A 13358-nucleotide genomic window follows, 5' to 3' on the forward strand; every position below is an offset into this window, starting at 1 on the left:
TGAGGTTCACCATGAAAAATTTGAGATACACAAGCTGGAAGTAGAGACAAAAAATAAAACATGCAATTTTCGGCCCTACATTTCAACCTAACCAACCTCTCAACTCTTGTATCCTTCCGCCTCAGAATCATGAATATTCACCAAAACCTGGCAGAAAATGTGTTTTCAAACCCTTTTTTCGATTCTACACCAAAAGGCCAACAAAAATCGCCATGCGAAAGGGGAAAAAAGGGAAAGGGAGAGAAAGACTAAAAATAACTTTCGCCCAGCGTAGAAATATTTGGTGATCTGTGTCCGTTTACTTCCGTTTGAAACTAAGGTAAACAATGTCAATGTAAACAGTGTCGACAAAGATGGCCGACCGACAGTATCATCTGAAGTTCGATTCGTCCAAAGCTGCTGGAGTAGATGCTTATTTGGAATATAAAAGGTTAGGATCTAAGGATACCGTCACTAAAACTTGGGTATCGTGTAGACTAATCAGGTTGTCGAAAACAAAATGGCATTGTTGTATGTACCACTAGTCACTACCAACCAAATTTTATTTTTTGAGCAATTGCTTTGAAACACAAGGCAGAAATAATTGCCCAAACATTAGAATTTCAAAACCGTTTAACAAGGGGCGCGAAGAATGAAGCTAGACATATTCCACATGTCGTGTGAAACGGTAACGGCATATTCTTATCTACTCCAGAGTGCCTTGAGGTTTCGTTCACACGTAACCTCAAGATTCCTGAATCTGTACCGGGTACTAGGCTAGTGTACTTATTTGGAGCGAACTGCGACTGAATTGTTGGCGCATCAAATAGTCACGAGCTGAAAGCGTCAGTCGATAAATTCTAAATGCATGTCCTACCTTATTGTGTGATCCATCTCTGAACAACAATGACACTTACTGACAAACAAACGTTGTTCAGTGAATTACAGGTTTATCCAATATCACATACACCAGCATTTCTTTCAGTCGCCATGTTGGAATAGTTTGACCTTTTTTGATGTCATATCCTCCGCATTAAAATTTGAGGATCTCTGTTTTACGCGAAACGAAATGCATTTTTGTGCAAAATTTTTATGGATTGCGTATACTGTTTTTGTAGAGGTTTTATATTGGGATAGAAGACGATGTTTGTTGAAGAATAATTAGGTCGCTCTTCACACGTAGTTGAAAATACACAACGTCCATTGAGAACCTAATAATTATTTGTTGCATGATTTATTAGTATTAGTAGGCCTAGATCAGACCAGTGCTTGAAATGAGGATTCTTCTACAACGGCACCAAAAATTTATAAATGCCGTAGCAAAAATTAGCTGACAAGGCACGGCTGCCTTTCTTCATATTTAACAAATATACTGTTGTCATTTTCCGTCACTGAAAGTGCAATTTTTATATTTGTAGATAGACAAACGGCCTGTGCAATGATTTTCCGTGTCAATTAATCTGGTTCTAATTGCTTTTGGTGGTACTGTCATAAGTATTTACAGATTCCTCTTGGAGTAAAAAAAGTCATCGAAATTTGTTTTCCTTTCGTGTTCGTGTTATTCGTGTTCCCAATGGTTGCCATCATGTCAACCATAACTAAAATTGATTCATCAAATTTCCCACGGCTCTGCCATAACCTTCTATAATAAGGGCACTATTTTAGAAAGTGAGCATTCTTATGAAACACTACTGGGACACTATTTACAACTAAATCTTGCATTTCTGAATAAGGGTAGGCTTGGGATACTATTTACAACTAAATCTTGCATTTTTGAATTATTGACCTAATCCCAAGCCCAGCCGCCCCTGAATGACTGTATGATATATTGAAAAGTTACTAGTACCTATGCATTTCATACGTCTACATGTATATAACAGGGGGGATCACGTGGCTAAGTGGGTAAGACGCTGGCTCGCTAGCCTGGAGGTCAGGTGTTCGATTCCTGCATTGGCCGAGAAAGTTCATCCAGATTTTCCGGCGTGGTTTCCCCCTTGTCACTATAATATCAGTGATGGAGGACGGAGGTCCTGACAAGGACAGCTGTCTAGTCCTTTGGATGAGACGAAAAACCGAGGTCCCGTGTATACATTGGAATGCACGTAAAAAATCCCTATAAGAGTAGGCGATAGTGCCGCTGCCCGGGCAAAATTTCTCTCATAGCACACTGTATGGCGTGTGCCCGTCTTCATTAGCCCAGCATAGGAGCAGAACAGTAGGACGTTAAACCCCATTTCATTTCATTTCATTTCATTTCGTATATAAAAGGCATAACTTTTTGATACGTGTACACATGGACAACAGCGCAATTTGGGCTATTTTTATTACCGTGGCAGTCCGTGTTTGCTTCAGCTTTTACTTTTTACGACAGTTTTGCCGTGGTAAATTCTAGCATAGGCGGTATGATTGAGATTATTATTTATAAAATGTTATTAAATGTTCATTACAATATAAATCCTTAAATTTGTCTGCGTTCGTAGAATGTTTCATCGCTACCGGTTGATTATGATAGCTTCTGTCTTGTCAATGTCACGTGACATTTTCCCGCTTTTTTATACACCCACATTTTCATGTGGACATATTATGCCGTCGCCCCTGTCCGCCCGGCCGGCCGTCCGTCCACAATTAATTGTGGACTCTCTACAGGTCACAATTCTTATCCGATTTCGACGAAACTTGAAATATAGGTGTATCCCCAAAAGATCTCGGCTGCTTTCGATATTGGCATGTATCGGATCGAAACTTCATGGATTATGGCCCCTGTTTGTACGAAAAATCACGTTTTTAGCTTGTGGACCCTATAGAGGTCACAATTTTGATCTGATTTTGTTGAAACTTGAAATGTATGTTTATAACCCAAAGATCTCAGTTCCTTTCGATATTCGCGCATATCAGACAGTAACTTCCTGAATTATGGCCCCTGATTGTACGAAAAATCACATTTTTAGCTTGTGGACCCTATAGAAGTCATAATTTTTATTCGATTTAAAAAAACGTTCTATTATATCACCGTTAAACCCTAAGGATGACTGAGTTCGAATTTCGTGAAAATCGGCCCAAAATTGACAGACAAAATGGCCGCCGTTCGTTCCCAAATAGCGTAAGAATATGGTATATCAAGGTTGTGGACCCTATAGGGGTCACAATTTTTATCCGATTTTGTTGAAACTTGAAATTTAAGATTATAACCCAAAGATCTCGGTTCCTTTCGATATTCGTACATATCGGACCGTAACTTCCTGAATTATGGCCCCTGATTGTACGAAAAATCACGTTTTTAGCTTGTGGACCCTATAGAAGTCATAATTTTTATTCGATTTAAAAAAACATTCTATTATAAGTTGAAAATATCTATAATAAATTATTGGATCGCGAAAGGTGATCCATAAGCGCCGTATGTAAATCCGTTTTCCGAGCATCTCAGAGAAGAAAATTCACCGACCTAATTCCGTCGTTTCAGGAGGAAAACACCGCATGATGTATGATTCTCATGTCATTCTCCAATAAAGCACAATTGTTCAGATATTAATTGCCGATTCTACCATCGCGATGTATGTTTTGTTTACACGCAGTCATCTGGCAGACTGCGCATGCTCAGTCGGCTATTTTATATAGCCGAGTAATTGATGATAGCCGTTTTGCTGTCCCGTCCCGTCCCATTTAATCATGTGTTTTTCATTTGAAAAAAATACCTATAGAGGTCAGAATTTTATCCGATTTTGTTGAAACTTGAAATGTAAGTTTATAACCCAAAGATCTCGGTTACTTTCTATATTCGCGCATATCGGACCGTAACCTCCTGAATTATGCCCCCTGATTGTACGAAAAATCGCGTTTTTAGTTTTTTGACCCTATCCTATAGAGGTCATAATTTTTATCCGATTTAAAAAAACGTATTATTATATCACCGTTACACCCTAAGGACGGCTGAGTTCGAATGTCGTGAAAATCGGCCCAAAACTGACAGACAAAATGGCCGCCCTTTGTTCTCAAATATCGTAAAAATATGGTATATCAAGGTTGTGGACCCTATAAAGGTCACAGTTTTTATCTGATTTTGTTCAAACTTGAAATGTAAGTTTATAACACAAAAGTCTTGTTCCTTTTGATATTTGCGCATATCAAATTTTAATTTCCTGAATTATGACCCTTGATTGTAGAAAAAATCGCCTGGCAGCCGCTTGTTGAAGTGATCAAGGGTCATAACTCTGGCAGAAATTATCGGAAGTCACTTAAAATCAATAGGCTTCTTCGTCTCATGACCTTAAACGCTGTGTATAAATTAAAAGTCAATCGGATATTAACTTTAGCCTGTAGAGCTTCCACACAATTTTTTTAAGTGATCAAGGGCCATAACTCTGGAAGTTAATATCGGAAATCGCTGAAAATCAATAGGCGTCTTCGTCTCATGACCTTAAACACTGTGTATAAATTTAAAGTCAATCGAATATTAACTTTAGCCTGTAGAGCGTCCATAAGCAATTGTGGACGCCAGACGGATGGACGGACAGAGTTAACAATAATATGCCCAAGTGAATGAAGGCTTCCATCGGCGGATTTAAATGATACTTCAAATTGAGTCTTCAAAGTTCTAGGAGGAAGAATTTTTGTGCTTGTTTTTTTCTGAAAAATTGTAACTGTATTAATACTATTAATGGTAAGGGATGTTTTTTCACCTCTACATTTTGGGCCTTTTAGACACTTTTCAGTCCCTGTTTCCGCAAAACCCTGTGTGTGACAATTACTTATTGTTTGTTAGGCATGGTGATTGTCTTTAGGTGAAACATCTTTTTTTTGGTTACGCGAAATAATTATGAAGATTTACACCCATGTTATACAAATAATGTTTCTGCATGTTTCAAATTTCAAGGCTCAATAATAAATCGCCCTTTGCGGGTCAGTGACATCAAAGGTGATGATTATTTATTAGGGCTTGCTATGTATAACACATTTTTGGAAAAATGATTGATTACCGTGTACAGTAATACTTTGTCAAAATCTTTGAAAATGCATTATTTTCAGACCTTCCTAATCCAACTGATCACTAAAAGCATTTGTAAGTAAGTCGCAAAGTATTGCAAAAATTGACCGACAAGGAAATATATGTTTTAGATATGCATATTCTACACATTATCCAAATTTAAATGATTTCATAACAGATTGAAAAAATTATGGATAGGCCTACCCGGTAATTGAAATTTTGACTAAGCAGAGAGAGAGAGAGAGATAGGGTTTAAGTTCCCTTGACACAAACCAGGTCATTTCGGGACGAACATATGGGTCAATTTTATTTCAATAATTCGCTTGCACATAGGGGTCTTTAGTAGTGGGAGGACCCGGCGAAAACCAACGAGGTTGGACAGGCGACCCTACTCCTTGTCACGTACAACTGGGGAATCGAAACCGTGCCAGTTGACTAAATGACAGACCTTATGATACAGCGCGCAAGTGCTAACCATTTGGCCACCCGACTCCCTTGTTCCGACAAGGAGGAACTATAGCTTACTTAGGATTAACTATTCGTAAAGCCCACAGACAATGAGACAAAAATAAGAGTGACAGAGAAGAATAAGAGAGGGAGAGAGAAAAATGGGTTTTTTCCACTGGACACAAACTAGGTCATTTTGGGACTAATTATGGTTCAATACTTCGCTTGCGTGTAGGCATCTCCAGTAGTGGGAGGAAACTGGAGAACCCAGAGAAACCCACGAGGTTGGATAGGCGACCATACTCCTTGTCATGTACAACCGGGGAATCGCAACCACGCCAGTGGACTCAATGACAGACCTAATGATACAGCGTGCACGCACTAACTATTCGGCCATCCAACTCCCTTGTTCCAAAAAGGAGGAACTATAGCCCATTTATGGTTTAAGTCTATCCCTTAATATTGGGTGAATGACTGTATTAAATACGAGATAATCCATCTATAAACATTACATAATCAAGACCCAAGTGTAGTCACCTTAGTAAATGAATGAATGGATGTCACATAAATGCTACCCCTTAACAAATAAAATATTATTAAGTTTATACACGCAGATCAGATCGTAACTTCCTGTATTTTGCCCCTGATTGTTGAAAAATCACTTTTATAGCTTGTGGTCCCTCTAGAAGTCACAATTATTATCCGATTTAAAAAAAAAAACATTCGAATATATCACTTGTTACATCGAAATGTGGGCCGAGTTCAAATTTCGTGAAAATCAGACCAAAACTGCCGGACAAAATGGCCGCCCCTCGTACGCAAATAGTATAAAAATAGGGTATATCAAGTCCAAGGTTGTGGACCCTATAGAGGTCAAAATTTTCACCCTTTTTGATGAAACTTGACCAAAGATCTTGGTTCCTTTCGATATCCACACCTATCAGATCGTAACTTCCTAAATTCTGGCCCTTGATTGTACAAAAAATCACGTTTTGGCCTGTAGTCCCTCTTGAGTAACAGTTTTTATCCGATTTGAAAAAAATGTTTGAATATATCACCGTTACACCCTAATTGCGGTTCGAATTTTGTGAAAATTGGACCAAAACTGACTAAAAAAAATGTCCGCCCTTTGAACCCAAATAGTGTAAAAGTTCAATCGCTAAATGCAATTCAAAGATTATATTCTTTTTGATAATTACGCATATCCAAACATAACTTCCTGGATTGTGGACCCGCTAAAAATCAAAATTTGTATTCAATTTTAAAAAACGTATAAATATATCACCATTACACATAAATGAATGTTCAGTTCGAATTTTGTAAAAATCTGACTGAAACTCCGGAACAAAATGGCTGCTTCTTTTACGCAAATAGTGTTGTTGTATAGATATCAGTTCTAAGCATGTATTATGGTGGTCTGTATCCTACTAAGGATACATGATTTATCTCCCACACATATTGCCTGTTGTAAGACTTGATAATTTGTATGATTGGGAATGAGCTCCCCTGAAAAGGAAGTGAATAAACATGTGCCTATGATAAAATCTTTGTTTCTATAATCAATCTTCTCCGATGAAAATATAATAATTACAGTCAACTTGACAGCACACCAATTGTGGAAACGCCAAAGAGTTCCCCTATCTAAGTATTGGACACTGAATTTTTAGTGGATGGCTAATTTTAACACAGATTTCCATGGATTGAATGTGAATTAATTGTGTTCTATCTGGCACCAGTAATTCTTGTGCGAAATTTCAGACTTTAATCTATTAATTACCGGTAATGTTTGTTGTTACGTGAAGACGTATTATGAGCGCCTCACTCAAGATTACATTGTTTGTATAATCTGTCAATAATTAAATAGAGTTATCTCTCTTGAATCAATGAGTGTTGTGGTTGGAAGTGCCCTGCTAGGCCTATATAAATCGTGCCAAATACACACGCAACATGGTGACTGGATCAGGATTTTGGCCTTGAAATGACTATGAGGACATAGTGAGTTGTACTATGCAAAAACAGTGACTTTATCTTCCCTAATAACGAAGCAATACTCTATTTTTGTGTGAAACCACATGTGAATTCGTAATCAAAATGGCGGATGGTGAAGAAAACGAGAATGAACAGCTCCCTGCAAGATTCAAGACTTTACCGGGCGTAAAAACCCCAGGTTATTCAAGCAGAAATATTGGTCAATCTCGCTACTTTCCCACGTAACTATCTGGTCGCTTCTCTACTGAATGCACTTGGTGACGAGGCTTTGAAGGTCTACAATGGTTTCAACTTTGCAACAACAGAAGGTAACAGAACAACAGAAGAAATTATTGAGAAGTTTGAGCAATTTATTGTTGGTGAAGTCAATGAGACTTATGAACATTTCAAATTTAACAGTACAAATCAGAAAGAAGGCGAATCTTTTGAAACATTTTATGCACACTTGAGAACTTTGATAAAGACATGCAACTATTGTGTGAATTGTGCTCCTTCACTACTGAGAGACAGGATTGTACTAGGTATTAGAGACAAATCAACCCAACAATTATTGCTTCGTGAAAGACACCTTACCATAGACAAATGCATAGATACCTGTAAAGTTGCTGAAAATGCAAAGGCCCAGTTTGATGCTTACAAACCTGTGTCGGAGGCTGTGAGCGCTGTTGCTAGTCGCCGTAAAACAACGTATAGATCTGGGAAGAAACCGAGACCAACCTGTGATTTCAAAAACAAGCCTGGACCACGGGATCGACATCAAGTTTCATCGAATTCCAGAAACACAATTGAATGTAAGTTCTGTGGAAATACTCATGCTATGAAGAGAAGAAATTATGTCCTGCATGGGGTGCCAAATGCAGCAAGTGTGGAGCATTGAATAATTTTGCTGTAAAGTACAAAAGGACTGACTCAGTGAATGCAGTACTGGATCAAACTGACTCTGAATCTGATGGTGATGACTTGATCTGCTCTGTTGAAAGTGTTAATGAGACAACCAGAAATTTCAAGAAACCAGTCAAGTGCCGGATGATAGTTGACAACACATCTGTAGTGTTTCTTGTCGACTCAGGAGCAACTCCAAATATTCTTCCAATGAAGGATGTAACGGGCAAGTCCATAATATCCAAAACTGATCGTCACTTGGTAATGTGGAACAAGACGCTGTTAACTCCGATGGGCTCCTATCAAGCTGTTGTTCTTAATCCAAAGAACGGACAGTTGTACTCAATCAACTTTGTTGTTGTTAAGGAAAGCTTAACACCACTGCTAGGCATTGAAACTGCCACAAAGATGGACTTGATAGACATTCAAGAACAGAATATGAAATGCAGTACTGGATCAAACTGACTCTGAATCTGATGGTGATGACTGGACCTGCTCTGTTGAAAGTGTTAATGAGACAACCAGAAATTTCAAGAAACCAGTCAAGTGCCGGATGATAGTTGACAACACATATGTAGTGTTTCTTGTCGACTCAGGAGCAACTCCAAATATTCTTCCAATGAAGGATGTAATGGACAAGTCCATAATATCCAAAACTGATCGTCACTTGGTAATGTGGAACAAGAAGCTGTTAACTCCGATGGGCTCCTATCAAGCTGTTGTTCTTAATCCAAAGAATGGACAGTTGTACTCAATCAACTTTGTTGTTGTTAAGGAAAGCTTAACACCACTACTAGGCATTGAAACTGCCACAAAAAAGGACTTGATAGACATTCAAGAACAAAATATGGATTTGGTAGATGCCATATCAGTTCAACATGATCATGCAATCGCTGAAGAATATTCACCACTTTTTGACAGCCAAATTGGAACATTTGAAGGGGACGTACACTTAAAAACCGACCCAGATGTCAAGTCTGTCATCATGTCAACCAAACGCATATCTGTCAGTCTCAAAGAGAAACTATCAGCAGAACTTCAACGTCTACAGAAGCTGGGAGTAATTGAACCGGTGGACGAACCAACTCCATGGGTCAACCAGATCGCAATCACACAGAAGCAGTCAAGTGAGATTCGTGTCTGTTTGGATCCCCAACAGCTGAACCGAGCTCTTCAACATGAACACTTTCCGTTACCTGTGTTAGAAGACAATCTGCACGAGCTCAGCATGTCCAGAGTGTTCTCAAAGATAGATCTTGCTTCTGGATACTGGCATGTGAAATTAGAGCATGAATCTAGTTTGCTGACAACATTTCAAACATGTTTTTGAAGATTCGGATGGCTGAGATTACCATTTGGACTGTCTGTATCATCTGAGATATTTCAAAAGCAACTATTGGAAAATCTACAGGGCTTGAAAGGAGTGGCTTGTGTAGCTGATGATATCCTGGTTCATGGGGCTGATGATGAAAGTCATGATCATTGCCTAGATGCACTGCTGAAACAATGTCAGGAACGAGGTATTCGTCTCAACAAAGACAAGATGGAGATTTGCCTCAACAAGATAACCTTCCTAGATCACACCATTACCAGCGAAGGACTGAGCACTGATCCTGAAAAAGTTAGAGGGATCACAGAATTTCCAGAACCTCAAAATGTTCACGACTTGCGTCGTTTCCTAGGTATGTGTAATTACCTTGCTCGTTTCATGGAGAATCCGACGGAAGAAACGACATGTCTTCGCAATCTGACGAAGAAAAATGTTCCCTGGATCTGAAGCGAAGCTCAACAGAATGCTTTCAGTAAAGTAAAAATCATGATCACCAATGCACCTGTCCTTGCATACTATGACCAGAAAGAAGAATTGTGGCTAGAGAATGATGCAAGCGAACACGGTCTCGGATCTGTGATCATACAGAATTTGAAACCTATAGCTTATACTAGCCGATCTCTCTCCGAGTCTGAAACTTGGTATGCTCAGATCGAGAAAGAGATCCTTGCGACAGTGTTTGGACTAGAAAAGTTCCATTGTTACACATATGGACGTCCAGTTACTGTGGTAACAGACCACAAACCTCTTGTGGCTATTCACAAGAAACCGCTGTCAAAAGCTCCGACTCGTCTACAATTATTTCTGTTGAGGGCGCAGAAGTATGATTTTCAGTGTACAAAACCTGGAAAAAGCATTCCCATGGCTGATGCCTTATCACGTGCACCACTGAAAGAAGCACCTGAAACAGTCTGTGACACTGAACAATGAATCTTTTTGTCCCATTAAAGCTGATCAGCTCGATCACATAAGATTTGCAACACAACAGGACCAAACACTCTGTCGTCTCATGGACACGATCATGAAAGGGTGGCCGAACAACAAGACTGAAGTTCACCCAGCAGTGATACCATTTTTCCCGTATCGTGATGAACTGACAGTTCAAGACAGCATCGTACTACGCGGGGGAAAGAGTCGTCATTCCTGCTTCACTGCGAAAAGAGATGAAAGAAAAAGTTCATGCTGGACATCTTGGAATCAATTCGTGTCTACGTAGAGTCAGATCTCTCATATTTTGGCTTATGATGACACAAGACATTAGAAGTTTCATTGAAACATGTGACGTGTTTGCAACATATGGGGCTCATCAACCTCAAGAATCTCTCCACTTAAGAGAATCACCCCAGAGACCATGGGAGACAGTAGGCTGTGATCTATTCTCACTACTGATGGCGGACCACAGTTTGCCTCAGACAGGTTTAAACAGTTCTTAAATCAGTATGGATTTGCACATGACATGTCAAGTCCTGGAAACAATAAATCTAATGGCGCAGCTGAAACCGCTGTCAAAACCGCCAAGAATGTGATAAGAAAATGTAAAGCGAGCAACGAAGACCCTTACATTGGACTACACCAACAGAAATACACCAACAGAAGGACCCGATACAAGTCCCACTCAGAGACTGTTCGGAAGAAGAACGCGGACACTCCTACCAACACTGAAATCAAGATTGAATGTTCCCAACAGCCAGAAACCACTCATGGACCAACGCAAATCTGAACTGGCTGAATCAAGACGCAACTTTGGTAAAAATCTTCCATCGCTTACAATCGGACAACATGTAAGAATGCAACCAATTAGATTGGGTGAAAAGGAATGGAAATCTGCAACAGTTCAAAAGAAACTTGGAAGCCGAACTTATCAAATTCAAGGAGAAGACAGTGGTGTGTATCAAAGAAATAGGCAGCAGATTAAACCATGTAAATCTCCACGACGAATGGACACTTCTGTAAAAACTGTACAAAACTGTGAAATTCCCGCAACACTGCCAATCAGGAATGATCAAGTGAAAAACCTAACACCAGTCAAATCAGAGAACTATGTAAGCAGATCTGGAAGAACAGTGAAACCATTTACCAAGCTCAATCTGTGAATGAACATTAATTAAATTATCAGTTAACAGTAAATTTCTACTTTCGTCCTGTAAGAAGTTATCAGAATACTAGTCAGTTTAATTGCATTGATTCTAGTCATTTGAGTTATAGTTTATTGGTTAATTCATAGTTATACTTATACTAAACTTTAGTAAGAAACTATACGTAATGTATACGTAATGTTTAAATCTCTGCATAAAAGGCTCAATAATATCCTGTAAAATAATACATTGCTCTATTGGATAATATGTACTTTCTTCGATTAAAAGAAGGAGGATTTTACGTGAAGACATATTATGAGCGCCTCATTCAAGATTACATTGTTTGTATAATCTGTCAATAATTAAATAGAGTCTCTTGAATCAATGAGTGTTGTGGTTGGAAGTGCCCTGCTAGGCCTATATAAATCGTACCAAATACACACGCAACATTTGTGACTATTCCAATAAGCAACTAGAAAACCTTGTTACTACAACAGTTTACTCAAGCTAACCATTGTTGATTGGATTTTTTATTATTACGTGTGAATTGTTGCATTATTTTTTTAGCACAAATACTAATAGTAGGCCTACTAGGCCTAACCTACAGCAGAGTAGGGTAACACTTTTAGTAGCTAAGTCTCTTACTCACTATCATCCAAAGTCTTATACACGTTGAAAACACGATTTATTTGTCAATTCAAATCAACATTGATGTTGTGATCTTACCGGGAAAAGGTAGGCTTCTGATATCCAATATTTAAGACAAAATAAACATTGTGTAACATCATTTCAACGTCATTTGTAACAAGTGACCAGAAGGAACGAGGCTAGACATATTCCACGACTCCTGTCAAACGGTGATGCCATATTTTTTCTGGAGAGCATGCGCAATAGACTGGAATAACCAGACGCTAGAAATTGTCATTGGTTGAGACTCATGCCGTATTTCGCTGGACATAACAAGGCTAGAAATTCACGCGAATCTCCAAATCTGATTCCTGATTTGCGCAAAGATTCTCGCAAGAGCTTACGTTGCGAATCTACAAGGATTCGCGTAAAAAATTTCTAAAAAAAAAAAAAAAAAATCTCGGATATTTGTTGAGTCCGACTATTGAATGTCGGTCAGTATCGCCTGTATTTTGTCGGCTTTAGCCGACTGACATTTAATCTAGCCGATTGGTAAAACAATGAATCCATCACTATGGTATCATAAATCAATCTACTTTTGGCTAAATTACAACGGGGTAATTATTACTTGTTAATAAAAAAAAAGTCAATCAACTTGCTTGTCTGCTACAACAACAGTCATACCTCATCTGGTTCTTAATCCGAGCAATTAGCACATTTAACGGTGATTTTGACAATCCGGTAAAAAAACAAAACACGCTTGCTGATAATTCATAAAAGGTTCAGTAAAATACTCCACGTGGCTTAATTTTAAAAATATTATTGAAGCTATATCATAGTTGTACGAATTTTATTTTGTAGCAATTTCAATTGTGGTTGTCACGTGATCATTGTGCCGTTTGTCTATCATCGACGAATGAATAAAAACTTTTGCAAGTTACGTGACTAGTTACGTGATGAACAAAAGACTACAAATTGTGCTATGAAGAAATGCCACGGTATAGAGCTGGGCGATATCCCTTGAAACAGATATCACGATACTTTCAAA

At 38.6% G+C, this 13358-nt stretch overlaps 1 protein-coding gene across 2 annotated transcripts in view; it reads left to right on the plus strand.

Moving 5' to 3' along the window:
- The first annotated feature begins 314 nt into the window (after positions 1–314).
- Positions 315–13358, plus strand: part of LOC126825419 (protein FAM221A) — a 32073-nt gene continuing 19029 nt past the window's right edge. For both annotated transcript variants that reach the window (XR_007681941.1, XM_050555105.1), the window contains exon 1: positions 315–430. Coding sequence is in view for 1 of the 2 variants with exons in the window: in XM_050555105.1 (XP_050411062.1) it covers positions 354–430 (77 nt within the window). In the remaining variant the exon portion in view is untranslated. The remainder of the gene's footprint in view (positions 431–13358) is intronic.

The sequence above is a fragment of the Patella vulgata genome, chromosome 6 (assembly GCF_932274485.2).
Source record: "Patella vulgata chromosome 6, xgPatVulg1.2, whole genome shotgun sequence".
NCBI classification, from domain to species: Eukaryota; Metazoa; Mollusca; class Gastropoda; family Patellidae; genus Patella; species Patella vulgata.